Source organism: Corvus hawaiiensis, chromosome 5 (assembly GCF_020740725.1).
Source record: "Corvus hawaiiensis isolate bCorHaw1 chromosome 5, bCorHaw1.pri.cur, whole genome shotgun sequence".
Taxonomy (NCBI): domain Eukaryota; kingdom Metazoa; phylum Chordata; class Aves; order Passeriformes; family Corvidae; genus Corvus; species Corvus hawaiiensis.
In genome coordinates this window covers 71,877,342-71,901,882 of record NC_063217.1, presented here as the reverse complement: position 1 = coordinate 71,901,882, position 24,541 = coordinate 71,877,342, and the positions used below count along the sequence as shown (strand labels likewise).

The 24,541-nt window shown below is 38.7% G+C and overlaps 1 protein-coding gene across 2 annotated transcripts; it reads left to right on the top strand.

Annotated features, from left to right (window-relative positions):
* The first annotated feature begins 7,350 nt into the window (after nucleotides 1-7,350).
* Nucleotides 7,351-22,837, top strand: MYOZ2 (myozenin 2). 2 transcript variants are annotated; one of them, XM_048305131.1, is made up of 6 exons: nucleotides 7,352-7,505; nucleotides 8,055-8,158; nucleotides 13,147-13,316; nucleotides 14,742-14,871; nucleotides 15,998-16,181; nucleotides 22,408-22,837. In XM_048305131.1, exons 2-6 carry the CDS (start codon nucleotides 8,083-8,085, stop codon nucleotides 22,637-22,639), a joined length of 792 nt encoding a protein of 263 aa, XP_048161088.1. In that variant the 5' UTR covers nucleotides 7,352-7,505; nucleotides 8,055-8,082; the 3' UTR covers nucleotides 22,640-22,837. The 2 variants fall into 2 exon arrangements, with proteins under 2 accessions (XP_048161089.1, XP_048161088.1); XM_048305132.1 differs by lacking the exon at nucleotides 8,055-8,158 and having other exon boundaries at nucleotides 7,351-7,505.
* Nucleotides 22,838-24,541: the final 1,704 nt, after the last annotated feature.

Below are 24,541 nucleotides of genomic sequence, written 5' to 3'. Positions count from 1 at the left end.
GCTTCATGTCTCTGAAAGGAGACGTAATTTGCCATCTCTGGAGTGAATGTGAGCTTTGCTACTGAGGGAAACTTCAGCTGCTTTAAATCACAAATCAATTCCCCCTAATTTATTCTAATTTATGGTGAAATATCCTTGTGTATAGCATCAGGAATATGCTGAGGAAGAAGAATCAAAAACTACTACACCCAACACTGCATGACATATTCCCACCTCAAAAAGAACAGTATCATCCCTGTGACACGTAGGCCTAAAACTCAGTGACACCAATGAGTACAAGAGCTGCCTTGCCCAAATCCCCTGAGGATAAAGCAAGGTTAACACAGCTGCCCTGTGTCAGGACTGAAGCTTCCTGCAGACTACGAGATGTTAGTCTGAATCACTTACAAATAGCAACTGTACCCAGAGGAACAAGTGTCTTGGAAAGAAACCATTGTTACCTAGGATGACACTTCTCTTGGAACTGTGCTGAAGTTTCCAGGACAGACTCACTTCAAGTCAAGGGATTAGAAGGCATGTTCACAAAATTTTTCCTCAGGGCAGCACAGAAGTATCATATCATTTCTCTATTTTTCTTGTAAAACAGGATTAGATACTTGTGCACGTCTGCATCAAAACCCAGGATTTTTAGCTGTGGTCTATTGGGCACTGGGACCAGCCTTCAAACTCGTATTATGGTCTTCACAGTGACTTAAGAAAAGGATGCAAAATTATCCATGTTCCTTCTACTGCAAGCTGCCACTTTTCAAAGACAGGGTCTCTTCATCCTTTCTCCATCACGGAAGCATGGACAGAGGCTTCCAGGCAGTGAAGCCAGTGAGGGGCTGTGGGAGCTACTTTCCTCAAGGGGAAAACAGAAAAATGTTTTTCACCTAATGGCTATAATAAAGTGGATGCTGATACAGTCTACAGCATAACAAAATAAGTAACTAGAAGTTATGTTAGATTGTATTCTTCATTTAGACAAAAGAATCTGCCTGGAACATAAATAAACCAGAAGCAAAACAAGTCTACTTCAGAAGATGGTGATCCCCGGACACAATTACTCTTTATATAAAGTTTCTTATTATACAAGAAGGCAGGTTGTCCTTTCTGAAGAACAAAAAATACACATGAATAAGTTCACACCCCAGTAAGCTTACCAGCTGGGGGAAAGAATTAGAGCAAGTGATAAATGAAACCTGAGATTCTAAAGGAATCTTGATATTGATTGTCAAACCAGAAGTCCACTGAAGTTCTACACAGAGGTCCCAGGCAAGATGATGAGCTGTGCAGAGAATGAAACAACGGAGGAAGAAACTGAAATAATACTGAAAACATGCTTGTTTAATACATTCGTTTCAGGAAAAAGTGTTTAAAATAACCAAACCACATAAGTAATAAAACAGGTACTGTGTTAACCTGCTGCAGAGCCCTCCTTGCTGAAGGCAGTGGTTACCATAAGGTATTGTATCAGCCACAGAAATGTTTTCACAGCAGGGCTACCTTTGGCTGGCAGCCAGAACGCCTGTTTTTGAACCAAGGCAAAATGTTGATAACTGTTCTCTTTCTCAAGTGTGGGAAAAAAAGGGAAACATCAAAGTAAGCTTTTCCACCTTATTCATATTGTTGTTTTTTTCTTTTTTAATACAAGGGTATTTTCCTGCCAATTTTTGTCCTATGAAAAAACTTGGCCAGCTGATTCCTTCTTGGGTTATTTTATTGACCATTTCCTGCCAGCACAGTTCCTGTGTGTGCACACCACAGTGCTCCTACTTAGCCATAACTCCATCTCAACCTCTGTGCCTTTACACTCACATGGTGCTCTCAGCTTGGCAGACTTATGTTTAATTTAAAATCATTTCAGCATGAAAAGCTATATAAACCACACTTAACAAACGCAGGGCTTGATGGTGCTCATGTTTGGATTTTAAAAAAATAGTCCAAAAACTCTCCTTTTTGTTCAAATTTGTTTCTAGCTCCACAACCTTTTATTTGCACCTCAGACCACCTTTCTGCTGAAGCATTCTTGAACTCATACTTCAATTATTCCAGTCTTGCTTTGGAGATGTAACCCCCAGCAATCATTAGACCAAACACACATAAAATTGAACAGGTGTTTACTGGTAGGAGCAGGAGCTTATTTTTCTTTAAACCACAAATTATTTCCCCTCACCCCCATTATTCTTAGCTTTATTTACCAGTGTTTACCATTTTAAGGCTGATTTTAAGTGGTGGCATTTTGCTCTCTTCTTTGTTTATTTTAAAGAGTTCGCACTGTCCTGACTTAAAAACAAGCATATGAACTACAAACCACATATAAAGGAACTCACACTGCTCATAACAAAGTCTTTGTCTTCTCTGAGTTAGTTTCAGACCACCTAATTTATAGAAGTTAGAACAACAAGATACTCACATCATGAGTATTGCCAGCATCACAAGCCAAACTTGTAGCTGCCTTAACAGAGAGAAAATAATTCAGTGCAGATGAAGGCAGCAAGTTGTTTTTTTTTCTGAGTCAGGAACAGCAATGCTGTTAAGATGTCAGTATTTAATCGCAAGTTTTAAAGCTTTTTTTTTTTCCTAGCTCCTGTATTCATAAGAATTTGAGTCTTTCAACAGTTTCTTTTCAGAAAATTGAAAATATTTCTGAAGCATTTCAGACAAAAATTATTATGGACTTTCCCCACAACGCAGTTAAAACCACATTCTTTATAAACCATTGTCCAGAAGATGGCTCTTCACTCTGAATGGCTGGATTTGTCAATACAAAGTTAGAAAAATAAAACTAATCCACTGACCTGATCGTATCAGTAGAGCTCATAAAAACAAGATATATAGAGATGTTTGCCTTGGATCTGCATCTTCAAATACTTTAAAAACATACTATGTACTTTACCATTATGAAATGTATTTTGGACTAAAATTTTCCCCTTCACCTTCAAAAACAAAACCCCAAGATACTCTGCCAACTTCCCCAGCAAACAGAAGAAGTTCAACAACTTGGCAGAATAGTCAGTCTTTTCTTTGAACTGCTATTTGGTTTGGAATGCCTCCTCTTCAAATCACAGTGCCACATCAAAAATAACAAAACAAAACTCTCAGGTATCCAAATCCTGTGGTGAAGGCATCTAAATAGATTCACTAGGTATGGAGAAGGAATTTGGAACTGAATGCAGTATGAAAGGGGTTTATTTCCAAACAAACATCCACCTGCCAGAGATGTGCATGCCCTGCAATATTTAAGCAGAAGGGATCTTCTCTTTAAGAGCCCCTTACTCAGACACACTCCATGCTGGTGACACAATGTCAGACTGCGGTGTTGAGGCAAGCAGGGAGAAGACTTGTATCCTTTTGACAGGAGAAAAAAACAACCCCAAAGCATATGTCAGGCTCACAGTGCAGTGGACCACCCACAGAAATGAAAGAGTTTTCAACCAGTGGCCATCAGAACATACACATACTGAAATAAAGCTCCCTGGCCAGCTGCTGGCTCTAATTAAGTCTTTGACAGCACAGGCTGGTGCTTGTGGCCTTAGCCCTGGGGATTAAATCAGGCTGTTGGCTTTGTGCTTTCTTAAAATGCTTGATTTCAACTGGAAATGAAACATGAAAGTGTCAGACAACTGTAAGTAATAAACCTTGAGGAGTCACCCCATATCTGCTGTCCCTGTAGGCCGAATTACAGCCATACCCACACCACCACCCCATTCCCCGGGCTGCTGAGGCTGTATTCCCACTCGCACTGAGCAGCAGGGGCAACACTGTGCCTCCAAAAATGAAGCTCCATCCCCACCTCTGCACAGAAAATGTATTTCCAATGTGTCTGTACTAAATGCAGAAGGATCCCACAGCATGGAAAAGGTGCCACTGAAGAAACGCTCGTATTTTTATAGATTATTTAACTTCAGTCAAACACAGACCAGAGTCTCCAATGAGTTGTACCTACTGAACTATGAATTTCAGTGGGAAGTATTATTTAACAACTAAGATAATTAAACCAGCCTGCCAGCCTGTGAACAAGGGCAATATTTACCTGTCATCCTCCTTTAGGTCTTCTTCTGTTACAGACAAGGCAGGTAAGACAAGGGAGCTTCTTTTTCTCAGGCTTTTTTGTGAATTGTTACTGGGTCTGATGTGGCAAAGGTAAATCCTACAAAATAAACTATCCTATTTGCTTTAAGAAAACTTGAGGATAACGAGATTACTAAATCATATACTGAATCTTAGAATGTCTTCCTATGGATCCCAGATAAAAAGCTATATTCTTTGGATCCTGAACAGAAAGACAATGGTAACAATATTTTGAAAAGCCTATCAAATTATAGAATATTGTACATTACTGAATACATCAATACCTCAAATGTAATCATCCCTTGCCAGTCTGTCCAATGTAGCCATGGAGAAAGTACCAACCCAGTTTGTAATTGAAATGAAAATACTTCACTCTTCATCTGAAAAAAAAAAAAAAAAATCCCTAAGCAAAAATTCAAACTGGATCTATCAAGAAAGAAAAAGGCTTTTTCCACACTTTTCATAGGCAGGGAAGGATATTCCAGGTAACTCTACAGTGGATTTTTTTTTTTCACTCAAACATATTTGAAGTGGAAATAGGGAACCCTGTACTGCCTCTGTCAGACTGCAACACATATTTCATGAAAATTTATGACAACAACATGACTTGGTCTCATTTGCAACACATTTAGGAGGCCTAGGCTGAGAATTTAAGTAAAAACAAGATTATAAGTACACTTAGATCTATGGGGGCCAGTTTCATTTGAAAAAAAAAGCAACTGTTGGCAGTTTATCTCTACCTAAAGGATCAGTTTAATTTTAAAAAGCAACTGTTGGCACTTTATGTCTACCTAACATGTCTGTCTAGCTTATTTTTTTGCTCTAGTCAGTTATCTTACAGTAAGTTATACCTCTAAATTGCTGTCTGAAGAACAGAGGGACACAGAATACAGAAACATCAGCTTCATCATTAATTGAACAGCAATTTTGCCATTGTGTAGTAATTACAACCCCCTTTTTACAAACAAATATTGCTCATATTGTGGATTAGACACTACACATATATTAACAGCCTGAATAGTTCATAGATTTAAATTTATGGCATGAAGTTAGCCATAGATGGCAGTCAGAGTCCCAGGTTGAATTAAGCACCTGCTAAGAACTGAGGCTTTATTCAGCAAGTAAATTGCAGGAGGGGAGGGGAGGGGAAGGGAGGGGAGATTAGGGAGAAATAGTTCAGGATTTTCCACATGCCAGGTGGGGTGTCCTTTCTGGTCAATTATGCAATTCAGAGGAAGCAGTGTGGTGGGAAAGAACCCACAAGGTGCTTGAAAAGACCAGACCAAAAGGAAAAGTCTTACTTGGTTAAACAAAAACGGCCTAAATAAAGAAGACAGGAAAATGTTTCCCTTGTTACCAGGCTGACTAAACATCCTAGTTTGGCACTAGTCAAGTAGTTCTCATTGACAATCAAGGTTTGATTTTTTGATGATGTCACTGTAATTCTCTCACCTTCCTTAGCTTTTACTTATAATTATGGACATTCTACTGGTCATGTGCATATATGAATGATGTTTCAGCAACCCCGTGTATTTTATGGTGCCCTGAACTTCTTTGAGCATTATAAAAGAAAGTAGCATTGAACAGGATCAGTTCTAGTTTTGCAGTCATGACAGATACACATTGTTTATTTCAGCTGCAATGACTTATTGCTTATTACTACTTCAGCTAGTGGCAAAACCTTGACATACTAGTAAGTAGTAAATGAAATTCTAGGATAGTCACTCTACAAAGCTTTTTAAAGCTCAACTTCAAAATTATAAAATTTATGTACTTTTTATTCTGTCAAATCATTAGTTAATGGGAATTAGAATGGACTAAACATGAGACTATCCCATTTTGGATGCTGTTTGATATTTCCTCCTGGATTAAACATTTAAGTCAGTGTCAATCAGATGAATGCCCACTTTATAACTGCTTTTGGATATGGCTTTACCGAATTGCATTTGATCTTCCCCCCACCACCACCCTCCAACTCATCAGGTTATTTTAACATTTAAATTCTTCCCTTCAAACCCATTTGACAGGCTGGTGGTGTTCTAAGTTGTTAGTTGAGCAGATAAGATTTAATCAAGACTGTGACCATGCTTGTTAGTACTATTAAAAGTGTCTGATCCAGGCACAAAAGCTAGAAAAAAATCACCAATCAGCAATAGCAGAGGTCAATTCTGATGGTGAGGATTAAAATGAACATTTCTTTGGGGCAGAGGTGGCCAGGATCTCAGAAATATGTTTTGCAAAGCTAAGCAAAGGGAATAGAGAGCTTGAGGGAAAAATAATGCAGTTTTTTAGTTGGACAGGCGGACTTTCAGGACATTGGATCAGGCACGTACATTTTACCTGTCTCAAAGTGCTTCTCGTTGAAAAGTTCTGCATGTTGTGTTGGTTTATTTTATTACTCTCCAGATTCCCTTTACTGACAGAATTCCTTTCTCCTGTCATGTCAGGATACAAGCAATTTTCTGATCAATCCTCCAAGCCAAATAAGACCATCATTTTCCACAACAAAAAGGGACTTCCTAAAACAAACTCAAATCCAAACCAGAAATACAAGAATTTCACCTTGCTTTTACTGCCCCAAAATTCATCTAGCTGCATTCAGACAGGAGGGCAAGGGGGGAATGTTTCCCTCTTCCACTGTTTTATTCTGTCCAAAGTTGGTCGCTTGAAGTATCTGTGTGCTACAAATCACACATTTCTTTGATAAACTGATACAACACTATCCTGGAATGCTGGATATTATTGAGCTTCAAATTGGTGAAAGTTTTTTGTCCCTAATGCACAAAGAAAGTGAAGGGATTTTGAGTAACAGTTTGCAAGGCGTGTGCTTGTTGAGCAATTACTCCCTAGCATGTATAATACTGAAGAAAATCTCTTTTCTTTTCCAGAGCAGCCTCTGTATATCAGCCATCTGCCACTGACTTTAGCCATCAGCCCCTACAGAAGCATGGTTTCATCTTTCACTGAAGGATTAGCCCATACCATTCTCATCTGCTATAGTCTTGCCTATCTATACACTTAACACCTTATTTTTAAATGTCTCCTTCCTGATTATAACGCAGAGATTATGATTCTCAGAGGCAATGAGAAGATGAGGAGGTGATCTGTACAAGTATGAGGGGGCCATTCCATCAAATTTTCAATAAGATCTGAAGGGGATATAAACTCTTTGTTGTGGGTGCAGTTGAATCTTTTCTGTTCTCTTCTTTTGCCAGGAAGATATGAGTGGCTGGAGTGTTTGATTCTATATATAACTGGTTGATGTCAGCTGGATGCCAACCCCTTTGAAGAGGATCAGCCCCCAGTTTGTCTCAGTACTAGGTACCATGCAGATCCCAGCACAAGGGTACAAACCATCCAGGACCAGGCAGGTCATCCCCATGCATAACTAACTTCTGAAGCCTCAGCTAAAGGGTTGACATCGCTTTTTATCTGCACAACAAAACAGTAGGGTAAGTGTATTGTTTCCTGAAATATTTTGACATTGTCTGTCCTACAAACTGTCATATACAAGACATTTATGTAACCTCCTGACTCTGCAATTTAAAAGATGTTTATATTTTTACTTAGTCAGAAATGCGCCTTCTTTAAAGATGCCAGAGGAACTAGTTTCATTCCTCAAATTCTTTATTAGATTAAGAAATTCCAAAATGTAACAATTCTGAAAACATAAACCAAGATGTAAATTAAAATTAGTTAGCAATTTACATCTTGTAGTATAGTGAGTAGATGTGAGAAGGCCTAGACCCTGACACTGATTTTTGCTGAAGAATTTATGTAACCAACTCAAAGTCCATTCCTTTGAATCTTCTATCCATCAAAACATGTCCTAACATCTGTCTGTAAGCAAGAACTGCCAGTGCATTTTGCAGTGCAGTATTTCTCAGTCAGAAACCCCTGACTTCACTGTTTGGCCATTTTAAACAGGCTGCTGGAAATGAAAGTTGGCCAAATTGTGCGCGCTGGCTCAAAAATGTAAAAAATGTGTTGTTTTTTTGCAGCGAGGAAAAATCGTATCAGAAAATCACAATGTTATCAGATTCTGCCCTGGTCAAAGAGAGGAAAGAGCAAGCATCAGCCATTATGGATGAAATACACAGAACTGGTATAGCACTGAACCCAGCTTGCTGCATATGCAATGTCCTCTAGCCCTCCCTAATACATTTTTTTAATCATAGAGTTTAACTCTGTTACAGCTTTGTCTCTGGGTGTTTTGCCATAAATAATCTTGTGGGAGTATCATGCTGCCTATGGTAACTAATCCTTTTGTAGTTGCCTCTTTTCATTTGAAAGCTATTTTCAGATGAACAACTGCTGTGGAGGAATGAAGTAATCTAACAGCTGATGAACATTCTGCTAGGATAGCCTTTCAGAACATTATTTGGGGTTAATAACATGACTTCATTCCATTTTAAAAGGCTATCATCTAAGAAACATAATGACCTGTACCCTCGTTTTCTTTTTTTTGTTTCACTCTGCTTTTTCATATAAAGGATAAAAAATTTTGAATCAAATGTTTACATCTCTGTTCCTCTCAAATCTTGTCTTTGTAACTAACACATTTTACTAGCTCTTGGCAGTCTCTCTAATGCACAGCCACCAATTAATCTTATTTGATGGAAATTTTACTTCTCTGTTGTTGCACTGATGAAAATGAAGGCACTTAGGAGAAGGTTGTTTGATTTTCTAAAACAGGTTATTGAAGTTATGCTTCTAGCATGAGACCTAAAGAAGCAATTAACTCAGCTGGGAATACAAATCAGCTTGGCTTTCATTAGGCATGTGCTGGATGCTTTTGGAGAGCCTTCCAATCCTGCTCAAGAAGTCTTTTTTACCATCTACGTAAAAGATCAATTTTCTAAAAGTGATAAGCACCCCACAAGCCTCCCTGGAACAACAGGGAGCTGCATTAATATTTAGAATTTATGAAAGTTATACCACTTTCATGGGATGAAATACTGAACACTGAATTCCAGTTTTGAAAATCTTTCCAGTGGACTTCTGTTTCAAAGAACTTCTGGATTGTTTCTGCACTCACTTGATGACCATTGCAATTGCATGAAGAGTAGGGTGAGAGACTTAAGAATTTTCAGAAAAAGAAGGTATGAGTTTCAGTGCCTGGTCCTACTCCTTCTGAAATTTCCAGAGGTTTTTTTCTGAAGTTTCTATTCCTAAGCAAATACCTCTTTCCTATTTCCATTCTCCACTGAACATGCACTCAAGTCTGGAAGCCAGTCTGCCCTTCCAGATTTCATTACAACCCCTTCTTTTTTGGTATTGTAAACTCAAGCAGTACATGTGCCTGAAATAGCCTGCAAGCTCTTCAGGGCAAAAGGAAAAAAATAGTCTTTCATATGTTTGTTTGGAACCAGGCATTTCACATGGTAAATGTTGCTACTATTCATAGCAATACTAATAAATGTAGCACACATCCCTTGAAATCATTGGCGTATTTGGATAGTTTGTGCTGATGCTTAACATTTGCCCCACATAATCTTCCCTTTTATTATTTACATATTATCAGATTTGCTGTCAAGATTCATACTCGTAGTTATGGCAGCTTATCCTGCAAGATATGCTGTGATACATGGCCACTGAAGGCAATTCTAACTCTTAGAAAACATTCTATTTTTGCCTCTTCTTTGGATGCCTGGAATATTCATATATTTCAAAAAACCATGACAGTCCATGAAATGGGTGTCATAAGGGACTGAAATTGATAACAAGCTCAGTGAAGCCAGATAGAGAACAGAAGGATAACCAAAGATGTAGTGACACAAAGTATAAGCCAGTTCTTTGGGACCAAATCTGAACAAGCCTTGGAAAAATCTGGTATTTAAATGGCTGAATTCAGCTCTACTAATTTTTGACATTTTGTTTTGCCCTGAATTCTTAATTCAATGAGCTTAACTTGAAATCTAGAAGGTGAACTGCTGTCTTTCTGGGCTCTGCATCAGTATTTCTAATGACAGTCCTGGGCCTGGTAATTACATCAAAATTAAGTGTACAGTTCCAGCCAGTCTCACAGCCCTGTGAAAATCTCCACCGCTAACACAGGTACACAGTAACAGAAGGTTCTATAACAAGCCCCAGCACCGTGGAATGGTGAAAGCATTCCTACTGCATTTTTATTTCAGACCCTTTTTATTATAATGCCTTTAGGTAAACAGTGACTCTCCACCTCCTTGTTAAAAGATGTTCATAGCAGAAACAGCTGTTGAAAAACTCCAAAACCAGACAAGTTTTTTGCCAGTGTCTGAGATTACCAACCTCTGGGCAAGACTGGTGAAGACTGAAAGTCCACCTCTGCTGTTGGCTTATGGGACGTGACTTTGTCCCATTTTTTAGAGAAATTGGACACATCATAAAATGCTGCAGGAATAGACACCAACTGTAAACCTTCTTATGGCCTCAAAGAGAAACTATGTGAGTAAATCTGTGTGTGCACACAGTGACCTCCTCAAGCTCTTGGTTTGTCACTGGCAGACTTGGACTAATTGTCACATTTCTAAGACTACTTGGTAGAGGTAAACTTGGATGTGTATACATATGTTTAAGGAAGCCCTTGGAGTTCATCACTTAAATCCCATGTCCAGTTCTATACTACTTCTTAAATGCATTCTTTAGTATCTACGTGGTTAACTATCTTTTCTGATACAGTTAAAAAATCTTATTTCTGATACTACAACAAACACACTATCCAATATTTATTATTAAAGTTTATAGTCCAGATTAAGGTATTTAGAAGATTGTAAACTGAAGGATTAAAGGAGTATTAGGTAGTGAATGCAGGAAGAACTATATAAATCATATTTAAATACAATCTGCTGTGATTTTAAGATGGACTTGGCAGGAACAAATTAAAGAAATGAAGTTAAAAGGTTAAGATTAGGATTAAACTATGAATTAAACTTTCAGCATTATTTTCAATGTCCATCTCTGACATTAATGTTCTCTTTCTGTCATCCTCTAAATGTCCTCCTTCTCTCATTCTTCATCACCTTATCTGCACTGACACTGCAACTATCCATAGACACATCATAAAACTAGACAGATGATTAGATTTTAGTTGGCAAGGAATTCAAATGAACTTTACACTTACAATTTCGGGATGCTGCCTAGATACACAATAGTACACAACGGAAGGGTACAAAGTAGCTTGGAGCCTTCAGTTAACATTAACAGGAACAGTGTGTATGTAAGGGAACAGCAAGGCCCAAAATAGATAACACCCAGAGTGTCCCAGAAGAATCCCGAGTGGTTTGGACAGAGCTCTGCAATTGCCTTGGCACCGCAGTCTCTGAGGATGTGTACGCTCCCCATTCTGTGTACAAACAACAAAAGCTTTTCTACGTGAAAATGTTGCTGATTTGTGGGGTGAATTTCTTATTTCCTACTAACATAAAACCATCCAGCAGTCTCTACCCCTGCAGTCATTTTGAGAAATGATAAAATCAAAATATGATTTGAGGTCTAAATTTCAGGCCACAGGCCAATAACCAGGGCAGTTATCTCCACCTCAGAGCCAAAATCCCACCACTATCAGTCACTGATAGGGCTACACTGGGCAAGCTGAGTCATTTTCTTCCATGTTAAGAAGTCTCTGTTTTGTAACTGTCTCTTAAATAACAGGAGGTTGTTAGGATTCTTTATACACACTATTTTTAAAGCTGAAGTACACGATCCAGTTCATGAGTCAGTTAACTTGTTCTTGTTGCAGTGACATCCACTGCAAACATTCAATTGAAATTGGTATGGACAGAAATGGATCAACAGTGATGCACTCCAGGGCCCATCGACTTGTTTGATTTACTACGTGGAAAACTCTTGTCTATCCAGCTTCAGCTAAATATTTAATATACCTGTCTCAATTAAGTTTTCCTAAATGTCAGCACATCACATTGTTTTTCCAACATAAAGTTACTAGGAGACACACGCCATTTACTCAAAACAAAACTCTTCATTTGCAATATTGACTTTGGCATTAGGTACCTTCTGCAGTTAATTAATTTATAATGTTAATTTTAAACTGGGCCTCCTTGCTTACTAGCAAGTTACTTAGTACATACAATTTGCCCTCATTTCATTTTAATACAAGTCAAAGTTAAAAATTTTAAATCCTGGAGACTATAAGAATATGTGATGCATAGAATGTCCTACTATTGTAATATTTCTTAAATTCTGCAGCGTTCTAAGCAAAAACAAATACATAGAAAATGGTTTCTTTATTGTTTAGCTTTCTGTATTCTAAGGTTTAAGTTTTGTTTCTAGGTTGAGGACATTGAATGAGAGTTCAGTCACTAAGCAATAGCTTGCTCAGTGCCACCAGCATCTCAGTTACCAGAACACTGCCATGAAGACGACCATAGGAATTCTGACATTCAGAATTCTTTGTTTACAGTCCTGACTGATCTCCCCTTCTCTTGCTTATGCATTCTCCTTTTCAAATACCACAGGATGTGAATAAAGACATAGAAGACATTTTCCCCAAGTAGTGAATTAAGAAATACGCATCCAGTACTTCAGTTTCCTCTTGGAGAGAATAAACCCCAAAATGGTCTAAATCAATCAGTTACTAGAAGCATGTTGGAATTCTCCATTAGGACTCTCATTTTCCACACCTTGAGCTTATTTTGAAAGTTAGTTTAAAAATAGTTTAAAACCAGTATTTAATAGAGACTGGTAGATATGTTTAAAAGGGGTTCTCTCTTATCTATCCAATGCAGGACACAGAAAGTTAACTGAAGGTTTGATGTGGGAACACTGGGATCAGAAGGAATTTTGTTTCCAGTTTCAGCAGAAGCCAGTTTTTACTAGCCTGCTATTAATATAGTGTGTGGGACACTATAGATCTGATCTTGATAACAGCTGAAGCAAATTGGAGTTTGAGGTGTTTATCATCTTGGAAAATAGAGGTTTGTGGTGTTCAATAATCTCCAAAATTCTGGAAGAAGGCTTAATTTCACTAACACCATGTGACGCTGTGCTATTTGTTAGCTAAGTATGCATGAACATGTTGGATTTCAGGTTCAGGGCATGGAATATCAGGCACTGCAGACAAACAGAGGTTTGTATTTACCCATTGCATTGCAGTCTCACCCAGCTTGAACCTTGGAAAAAAGGTCAGCACGCCCAGAGATATCATGGTGGAGGAACTGTCGACGCTCAGCAACAGAGGTGCCAGGCTCTTCAAGAGACGCCAGAGGAGATCTGACAAATACACGTATGAAAATTATCATTATGTGGCAAACAAGCCAAGAAATGTGAGTATTTTGTAATGACTTATTAATGATTCTGGATTGGGTTCCTTTGGTGCTTGTGATACACATTGTGCATGATCTATCTGTAGTTTCAGGAAGAATAAAAGCAAAATCCTAGAAGGAGGTTAAGAAGCAGTGAGCCAACTGTATTTTATTAAATGAGATCCTGTAGACAAATAAAAGAAAAAATTACATTTCTTTTTATATGGTATAGCTATTTCCAATATCTTTGATCCCTTGCTCAACAAAAGTTAAGTTACACTGGGATAAAATAGGATCAAGTTTGAGCTTTGATACATCTGCCTTTTTAAAACAGATCTGCACAAAAGAAATCCCATATAAAAAAATCTGAATAACTCCATTGAGCACCCAAGGCTATTACTAAACACTATTATTTAAAAGCCCATCTATGAATACTGTCCCCCCATTTCTCCCTCTACTGAGTATTAGAAGCTACACAGATAAATTCTGAGCACACCATCAATCTTGTCAGAATTCTGTAACCAATTCCATGATTTTGCTACTGTCTGACAAATCCATTTCCCTCTAGTCCACTTTCCCCCCCCCCAAAATCACAGGGTACATAGTTTGCAGTCAGTATGACATTGCAACACATGAAAAAACGATGCCTCTGGCTCCTGTTCCCTCTCCTAAGCGTCTATTAGCACTGCTGGTGGTGTCTTCATCATCTTTATGATTCTGTCTGCCAAAGTTAATCTTTCTAACATAGTTCAGGATGACTAGAAAACATTCTGCCTTGATCTTTTCTTGTTGTTGTTTCAAGCTTAAACAAGTATTATTTGTTTGCCTTCCTACTTCAAGAAACTCTTACTCTAAACCAGTCTATATTTGAATTGCTTTTAGCCTATGTGTCATAGCTAAAATAAGATGCTGACTTCTTATGAGACTCTAATTCTATATTTATGCAACAATGATTAAGCCTTTGGATGTTTCCTCAGAACTGATAACCCAATAGGAGGGTGGAAAACAACAGCATATCATGAATCTCCAGAAAGTGACCTGCACTGAAGTTGTTATTTCTATTACAAATAAAGGAAAAGACAATCCCAAACAAAAGCAGTTTAACAAATGCAGTGAGTTTTCAACTGATAGGGGAAGAGACACTTTGAAGAATCAATGCTTTGAAACTCAAAGGGCTCAAACTTGCCAGATTTCTTGACCCTTTGGGTAGCATGGGTGCTCTGTGTGGCACAGAACAGCCTCTAGTGTCTAGTGACTGAAAAAATGCTCATTTTCGGTTACTTAGACAATTTAAGTGTGAAGGGAATACTGTACCAAACAGCAGGACAGTGTTCTTTAGGATTGTACACTCTGGGAATCAGATCTGGGCTGTAAATCAGAGTATTACTGCAGCCTCCCCAGAGAATCACATGCCTGCAAGTGCAATTTCCTTCTGTCTGAATACAGCGTGGAGAGCCCATCCAGAGTGTCAGAATGGACGGCCTCAGTGCGGAAGGAATTCCCCAGCACGCCCCAATGACACCTCCCAACACACCTGATCCCCGGAGCCCTCCACACCCTGACAACATTGCCCCAGGTAATATGTGAGTCTACAGCACTAAATAGATTTAGTCTCATTTCATAGCAAAGAGATGGCCATTTTTTAAGACAGTAACTTCAACAAGAATTTTTTAATAGACTAATATTATAAATAGATACATTTGAGTCAAGTAACTAATCAGAGCCTCTCCCAGAAATGTAAAGTGATTAGTTGCCTGTGTTCATTTTTAAAAGATCTGATATAACATTTGTACTTCTTCTCTCTTAACTGAAAACATATCTTAATATCAAGAAGAGATTGTTCTTATATTTACAGGTCTTAAAAACACTGAGAAGGAGATCCTCTGATTTAAAACCACAGGAATATACTGATTTTCCTTTGCCAAACCATTGTTTCCAATATGCAACACCCTGCCCAACAGTCTGAAAGTTATTCATTGTAGTTTAATTATCCATAAATGTAAATCTGAAGCCACTGAGTTTTGCTAGAACTCTTTAGAGAGGAGTAACTTTAAAAGGAATTTGCCTCTGGCTGCATAAACTGTTCTTTTTTAAATCCTTAACTGTGAGGGTACTGTTGGCTTTATTTAAAGGCGTGAGTTACAATAAGGCCTTATTTTGTATTCTTTAAAGATTAGAGAAGGCTAATTTGTTTTAATTAATTTATTCAGTGATATAGCCCTTCTTCCTGTTTATGAATTATCCATGAGCAGTCCATGGTTTTTACAAATTCATTCTTTGTTCAGAATTACTCAATGCATGTTTTGTGCAGACCTTTTCCAGTCCATGTAAACTAGGTCAGTCCCGCTCTGTTGGTGACTGCTGAGGCTCTGCGCATCCTTTGGCCAAACACAATACAAACAGAGGCCATTTCCATTGCTAAGACATGATACAAATCTTTAAGCCTTTCTTTATGCAGAAAAGGTCTGGTGAAAGGGGTAGATATTAAGCCACAGAGGGGGTTAAGTTTATAGAAGGAAATAATTTAAAGACCTAGATGTGGATGTACTTGTGGAAAATTTCACTCAAAGAGGTAGAATTATCTTAGTTTTAATCAAAAGGCTGTTTTAAAAATCTTTTTGTTCACATTTTCACAGGATGGTGGCAAGGAAGCAGAAAACACAAAGCAACATTATAATCGTTTTACCTCGATCACATTGCAGGATATTCTGGACCACTGAAAGAAATTCCTCCTGAAAAGTTCAACACTACTGCCGTGCCAAAGTATTACCAGTCTCCCTGGATAGAAGCGATTAGGGATGATCCAGAACTGCTGGAAGCTTTATATCCTAAACTTTTTACACCTGAAGCAAAGCCAGAACTGCCTGACTACAGGAGCTTTAACAGGTAATCCTGAATGAAAACTGAATTTTACTGACCAGAGGAAAATGACTATGAAATAAAATGTTTCCACCACCTTTAAAAACCGTACCACCTGTGTTTGCAAGTGTGTGCATAAACAGGAACATGCACAGAGATTACAAGTGGCAACAAGAGCATTAAGGAGGAAATGAGTCTATCTCTAAAGTATAGGCCCAAATTCAAATCGTAGAACTAGGAATATAAGATAAATTGCTAAAAATATTGAAAGAAAGAAAGTATCAGAATCCAGTGCCCAGAGAAGTTGTGGATGCCCATTCCTGGAGGTGTTCAAGGCCAGGCTGGATGGAGCTCTGAGCAACCTGGTCTAGTGAAAGGTCTCCCTGCCCATGGCAGGCAGGTTGGAAATAAATCATCCTTAAGAGCCCTTCCAACCCAAACCTCCTATGATTCTTTGATTCTGTGATTCAGTGTACTCAATAAATAAATACGAGGGAAATATGAGCTTCAAACTCCTTTCAGGATGCCCATTGTTGACTTCAGTAGGTATGGTGTCATAAGATCTCTCAGGGAAACCCTCAGTCAGAACTTTGTTTCCAAGTTGTATAATGCAAACCATTCCTTTTTAATACAACTCACATGGCTTTGTTTCAGGCAATGATAGTGCAATGGACTTTATCCCACAACCAATCCTTCACACTAAACAGTTAGATTCCTATTTTATTGCAGTATAACATTTTTATATCTTTGACAACCTTCAGCAACAAATTAACAGATTAAACATTGTTTTACTTACATAGCATCTAGTGTGTTATAGCTTTCAGTAGCTATATGGACAACTTTGGGTTTTTAAAACTTTAAAGCAAATCCTTACTCATGTCTTTTGCTGTCTTTCATTCCATTTACACTATTTTTATTTACTGAAGTAATGCACAACCCGGCTGAGTTCCAGACAGCTGAGCCAAACCAAAACCCCTCCTCAAAAGGCCAGACAGCAATCTATTGAAAAAGAAAATGGTTCATGGCAATACAAACCTAGAGAAAAATATCACAAACATCACTTGTGTTCCTGATATTGATGTGGGCCTCAACTATGTGTGCAAATACTAAAACATTACACAATTCAACATCAAAATTGGCACTGCAGACACTGCATTAATTCTGATTTCCTAGCAGCAGTATACATTGCCATGTTAATAACTGAGTCTGTGTGGCACACTCTTCTCAGCAGACAAAATAGCAAATGCAAGTCAGAGATGTGCCACAGCTGCCAACATTGGAACAGTAACAGCACAGTTTATGTACTGTGCTTATTGTAACTGAAAAAAAAAATTAAAAAAATAAAGAGCCCAAGAAAAAATGCTAAAGATACATATACATGGAAATAGAATCAGTTCTCCCTCTCACAAGAGGTGGTACTCATTATTGTCAAGAACAGCATCAGACAGGGCACAGAGACTCCATTAACGGGGATATGTGTCTTGAGACAGTGTCTGATGGCTTCTTTGTGGATTTTTAGGCTGTCTCTCTGGTCCTAGGTTCTGTTAGCTGCCCTCTTTACAACACTAACTATTTGGATTTCTTTTTATGTGGATTTTCTCTGTGTATGACATGGCAGAACTGTGGCTCACCACAGTCTGAATTTCTTGAACATATATGCATTCTTATAAGGAAAAGGTCAATGTTCTCCCTCATAACTGCCATAAAAAACTAAAATCTGGCACATAAATCCAGATCCAGACTGTGAAACTGGTAAATTCAAACCAAAAATGTATCAACATAGTCTACCACAACTCTCCTTCTTGTGGGAAAAAACTGATATCCAGTAGAAAAGGATGCCTGGTGGCCCTAGAAAAGCTGTTACAACCTACAGTCAGACTTATGTTTTCTAGCAGATTCAAAAAGAAATTGAGAATTTGAAAAATTAAAATTCAAGATACTCATCTTGTGGAGAGGATTTTACGCCCATGACTTAGACGTCTACGCTCCTAAAAATGTGCAGGAAAGTGTTTGATGATGGAATTCAAAACAGCACACTGCATGCCAAGCTATCCAACAGAAGAAGGCTAACCGGACTTCTGTGTTTAGATCCTACTAAGTCATTCTGTGCATCTAGGTCACAGCATCCTTGGCTTGTTTAATTGCAGTCTTGGAGAGAAAGCAAATGATGCTGTATTAAACAATTAAAGTGTGATATAATAGCACCATTTTGTTATCAGCTAGGGTATCTATCTAGGCTTTCTATCCTGCTTCATCATCCAGTAAAGTGCCATGTGTTTGTTCTCCTGCAAAGCACTGGTACAGTCACCATTAGTCAGGAGGGGGTGTGGTTAACAGCAAGTGTGAGGCATAGGATTCCCAAGGGAAATGGACCTGAGATCCTTCCCGGTTCATTCACTGGCGTCTGTTGAAATGGCACTCAGACTTTGCAGACCATTTCAGGTTCCTTTCAGCTTTCCTTGTTACATAACAAACTGAAAAGCAGCACAACCTGAGCAGGTAGGGAGGAGTTGGAACTGAGACACACATTCACAGCTTAAAAGTATATTCAGCACTAAACAGCATCCAGATTTTTTCTCCTGCTGTCTAGCAGTGGTGACTCTGGATCCTGCAGCAGTGCAATTTTTATAACACTAAGGAATTTTTAAAAACAAATAAGGAATTCATAGAGGTATTAGTTGGAGTCTAGTATTCATTTTAAGCTGCAGGGACCTTGCAGTGTTGGCAGGTCACTGGAGGAAGAGCCGTGGCAGCAAATGTCAGGCCGGTTTGCCCTGTGAGGCAGGGCTGTCTGTGAGCCAGCCAGCAGTGCTCTGACAGCACAGCACCGGCAAGAGAGAAATGGGGCTCAGAGGGGCTCTGAACACACACTGCACACTCTTTCTCCTCAGAGATGAAAACGAATCTGTGCTAGCAGAGAAATACTGCAGAACAGACCATGCCATCTGGTTTCTCTGGGAGATTCATTCCTTTTAGGATTGAAGAAGCATTTACTAGTGAAAAAATTTCTTGTCTCTTTTACCAGCACCAAGTAATCAATCTGTGGGAAAGCAGCATGAATCTGCATTTGCTAAGGAGTTTATAATATTACTTAAATTAGTACCTTTATTCCATCTGCTTCCTTGGAGCTGGATAAAATGTCAAAGGTAGGATTATGAGTAATATACAAAGCACTACATCTTACGCAGGACAAGCAAGTCGGACTAGTTCTGCCTCTCCTACCAGATAAATTCTCACTCAGCTTTCTCAATTCCCAAAGACTATCCTTTCAAAAGCACTACAGGAATCCAGTCCATCTGGACTGAGCTCTGTTTTCATTGATTCATGGATTCTGGAGTCTATTACAAAATGCTAAGATCCAGAGTCACACAGAAATTTTGGGTGCTAACTTGAAGTGATGTGAGATTAGTGGGAGCTGGGTGCTTAGCCAGTTCCTTAGCACCCAAATACCTCTGTGAAATTAGCATTAGCTCTTGCACTAAGCTCCCATGAAGCTCTGAGCATTTTTCAGGGTCAAATTATTTGCTCCTATGTCTCATTTTTTTGCAGAATTAACAATAAGCAAACTGTTCTATGAATGACATTCCCATTTTAAAATGTGAAACTCGCATTTTTTGTAATTATGTAACTGAAGGTGCTAATCTAATGCATTTAAAACATTTCTTCAGACTTTCCCCAATCATCAGCTACAAGCAGTCTCCAATGTCGACACAATATAATGTTTAATAAGAAAGACTAAGGGTAAAAAATTAAAAAGAAAGCCTGCTAAAACAACAGCTAAAAATAAACATGATTGTGCCTGCTATTGTTAAATCAAGCACCTACTTTTTAGGAATATGCAAAGTGAATATTAAACAATCTGTTACCCTTCCTGCTGCTATTTCCTATGGCTCTGAACCAGCATTTCCGCCCTAATTATGAGCAATGACTACTAGAAGTTTTTAGGCATGAGATTTAGGCTTCTATACAATGAATCAGAGCTCAAGTAGCACAGCTGATGTGCACACAACAGAGGTCATTACAACACCATGTTGTCAGACAAGTTATTGCTCACAATATATTTACTGCTGCTGTAAAGGAAAATCAACATCTATTAGCCAATTACTCTACTCTCCTTTCTGTCAATCATCATGTGCCCCTGCCTATAAGGCAGGAATACAGAGTTCTCTGAGGCCAGACTTTGTATAGCAACTACAGGGGGGTGTTTTGCCACAAAAGATGTTTGAATTTCCAAAGAAAGCCCTCCTGCTTCTGTTACATACAGAAATACACTCTATTTAAAACCCATAAATACTACAAAGAGGATGTTTTAGACAACAGAATTGTTTTGCAATTTATACAACTATTATAATTCTGTTTATTTGGATTATTCCTTTAATATACATATCAATGATAATTAACATCACAACAATGTGAGAATGTGTATCGTAATTAGGGCAGCAATTAAAACAATATTTATTATCCGGTGAGATGTAGATCACTACATTCACTCTGTGCCAATTACCAAGCAATTATTTTTAATCAGTATCATACGGTATCCATGTTGACATTGTGACCTAGAAGACAGTTCCACAAGAAAAGCTTGATACCACAGGCTTGATACCAACTTTGGATAAACAATTTCCTTTGACCTCAAGAGAGTTTAATGCCTGGACTGGCTGCTGCTGCTGCAACACCTTGTCTTATCGTCATCTGAGAAACATTTTTAGAGCTTAATCCAAAGCAGTGTTCTTCTCTCAGTGAGGGTGCATGCCCAGAGCTTGCACGATTTTTTATATCTCCCAGGACTGATGCTTTGAAGTTAACACCATCCCCTTCAACAAATGCTGCTCGTACCAAAATGCAGTGAATCATCCATGTAATGGCAGAGCAGCACCATTTCTTTTATGTCACAGATTCATTTTTCTGAACTAATCTCTTCTTTTTGTGTATGCATACTTAATCCTTAGTACAAAACTTAGGGGTTTTATCCTGCTGAAAATCCTAGACAGATCTTCAAATTACGTCTTTTAGTTTCTGTTGGTATTAATTTCTCTGGGCTTCTGCTATAATACCTGGAGCCACTGGAAATATATTCCATCAGATCTGTTGTTCTGTACCACACACAAAATATACCAAGGCTGGTGAAATTCCATTTCAACAGAAATTCATTTTCCTATGCCACTACATATCTGGCTTTGCATAAACCAGGTGCTCTTGTGCAATTTGAAAATCTGACACTCTTCACTGGCTAGAATATATCCCAGCAAAGTTATGCAGCTGATCAAAATGCAGAGCACATACCACAGTCTGTTTGTTTGTACAAAGGAGGCTGGAAGAAGTGACGGGAAAACTCCAGGGGTTTTTTCAGTCTGAAACCTGTATATACAGGAGATCATGGGAGGTATTTGGAAATACTGTTGTTTTAAAGTATTTCCAAATGGATGTAACAGTCAGCTCCAGCTTAGTATTCCTTATCTTTCAGTTTCTCAGGCTTACTGCCTGAGGGAAATTTACATTTAAATAACATGAAAAACGCTGGGTGAACAGTGTTTCAAGGTTTAGTTACATAAACATTTTCTTCAGAAACAAAGCTGGTGTATCAAGTCCTCACCCATTCCCTCCTTTCCAGAGCCTGTTGTCTTTGGCTGTTCTTTTCTGCTTCACTCATTAAGCTCCACTCCTCTTCGCTTGTATTGCTACAATTGTTCGAGCCTACTAGACTGCTGAAATAATTTGGATTTTGAAGTGCTCCTTTGTTTTGAAGGGTCTTTGTTTAACCCAGATCACATAAGTGACCCGAGTTTATAGCACAACCCACATACATTCTAACTGGTACAACAATATGGTGCTAAAACAGTGTAGTGGGAGGAACAAGCAGCTGAGGAGAGGAGAAAACGGGGTGAGAAGTTTCTGAACTAATTACTTGCTAGAGAGAATGTGTTGAGCCACAGTTTCAGACTTATCAACTTAGCACCAACAAAATAAGTTTAGTAACTGTGACTCACCAGTTACAGGGTTTTCTTGTAACATCTTTTTCTCTCAGCTTTTCCATCCATTTGAATTTTTAATAAGGCTGCAAGCTTTATCTAAGGGGAAATAAATCAGATCTTAAAGAGAATTTCCCAGAAAAACAAACAGAATACTTTCCCCCGAAGCTTGAAAATGTAAACAAGAAATTGGAACAAAAATCTGTTCTTTTCAGCTTCTGGGAGGAAAAGAAAACAAGTATTTTTAAAATCACATTTAACTTTTATTTCTCTGATATCTACAGAGTTGCCACTCCCTTTGGTGGTTTTGAGAGAGCATCAAAGCTGGTTAAATTCAAGGTACCAGATTATAATATGCTGATGCTAAACGATCCCAGATTCATGATCCTTGCAAACCCTCTTGCTGCCAGAAGATCCTTCAACAGGACTCCCAAAGGGTGGACATCCGAGAATATCCCTGTAGTGTTCATTCAGCCTGCGGAATCCAACACCGTTCCAGAAACAGAGGACCTGTGAGAGAGGCTGCATTCTACATGGTACAAAATGCTGAAAGCTGCACATCTGTGTATTTTTGGTCCAAATACTACTAAAGGCTACTGACAAAATTTTTCCTTGGAAGCCGGAGTATAAGTAATAATGTCAGATGCAGTGTCTCTTTTCTGGCACCCAGTTTCATCTGTAAACATGAGCTAAATAAAGTAACTTGGAAAACACGACAGTGATATTTTCTATTTGTTTACATGTTCTTCTCTTACTTTCTGAAATCTTTGATTGTCATTTAAGAACAAGTGTACCAAGAAAAAAGAAGTGACACTACTCTCAAGGGACTTGACTTGATAGGCACGGTGATTTAGGGAAAACAACCAAGCAAAGTCTGTACTCAATGCACCCCAAGTCCTGCCTACTCAAGATAAGCTCTGACAAACCAACCTTCTTCCCAAAAGCTGCCTTTGGCCCAAGTTAAGTACTGTGTCATTACTTCAGTGACAGCAAGTTCAGGCCATTTTCCTCCTTTCTGACTCTTCCTCAACTTTTATGATGCACATCAGTGCCTGTGTCACCTGGATTTGTTTACAGAAAACTCAGTAAATTTGGCAATGATGAGGATTACGTAGTAGTATGAAAAAGTACAGAGGTATTTCCTGGATGTCTAGAATGTTTGTATTATTCACAGCTAAAAAGCCCAGCAATGACTGGTTATGTCAAACATACAAAAATGGTATCACCAAGCTCTGTTACCACAAATACTTTTATTACTAGAAAGAAATTTTATAGACCTTTTCCCCTACAGCCACAGCGTACACTGAGACTTAAAAGCAAGAGAATTTTCTTGCTCTTGATATACTGACAAGCTCTGGTATTTTATAAATAAAAGCATATGTGTTTTTCAAATATCATTTCAAGGCAGGTAGTTGGCAAAGGAAATTCTGCCATCCATTTTCTTTAATTTACGTTGTCACACAAATAGCACAAATAAATGTAGAGGCCCTGAACAAAAATATGAAATAAAGAAATAAATTCTTTTAAAAATCAACTTCATTGACTGAGAACACTTTCCTAGCAAGGGATTAGTTTGGGAATCTTAACTGTGCACATTGTACAACAATTATATGGACTATAACAAAAGTATGAATTTTTCAAAGGTAAAAATGCAAGACTAAAGAAAACATCTATGGTGAGGTGTAATGCAAAAAAGTTCTGGAGGAATTAGTATTTTATGAGCATTCATAAGCCTATTCGAAGAGAAATATGAGAAAATTGGCGCATAGCACATACACAGTGAGGACTGTGAAGAGGGGATACATCATTTTTACTGTATTCTCTCTAAAAACAACCTATACATGCAGAGCATGCCACCTTGCTTCTTACACAGCACACACAATGGCAACTTTAGTCTCCTATTCATCCATGGATCCACTGGAACAGAACAGGCTCAGGAGGCTTCAGATGGCTGAGAGGCACTGAGCCTGCTACACGCGTGTTCAGCTGATGGCTCAAACAACAGGAATCACCGACAGTCCTTACGTTCTGTCTCAGACTTCCCAAAGGAGCTGTGTCACAGCAAACCCGGTAGCTCTGATTCACCTCTCAGCTTCAGTCCTGGCTGCAGAACAGAAGCTCTGTGCCTCCTGTCTCCCAGCTCTGCCACCAGACAGCTACAAGCACACCAGCCCATGGCATGGGCCCACACCACTCCATGGAAGCCCAGCTGGCAGGGAAGAGTCTCCAGCCACGCCATTCAACCCTCCTGTACTGAGGGGCTTTTGCTAAACCACCTGCTGGGAAGAGGCCATGCTAAACTCCTGAACCATGCCTGGGAATCGTTTGGGAGAGTGCTAATTGGCAGAGGGAGGGCTGTGCGATGTGCTAAGCATTCAACAGCACGGAGCAGCCAGTGCCAGTGTCCAGGAATGTTCC

Coding starts and splice junctions, on each gene's coding strand:
- MYOZ2 (XM_048305131.1), top strand. CDS start 8,083: ATGTTATCAGATTCTGCCCTGGTCAAAGAGAGGAAAGAGCAAGCATCA. Junction 8,159..13,146: donor GGATGAAATACACAGAACTG/GTATAGCACTGA, acceptor ATTGCATTGCAG/TCTCACCCAGCTTGAACCTT. Junction 16,182..22,407: donor GACTACAGGAGCTTTAACAG/GTAATCCTGAAT, acceptor TGATATCTACAG/AGTTGCCACTCCCTTTGGTG.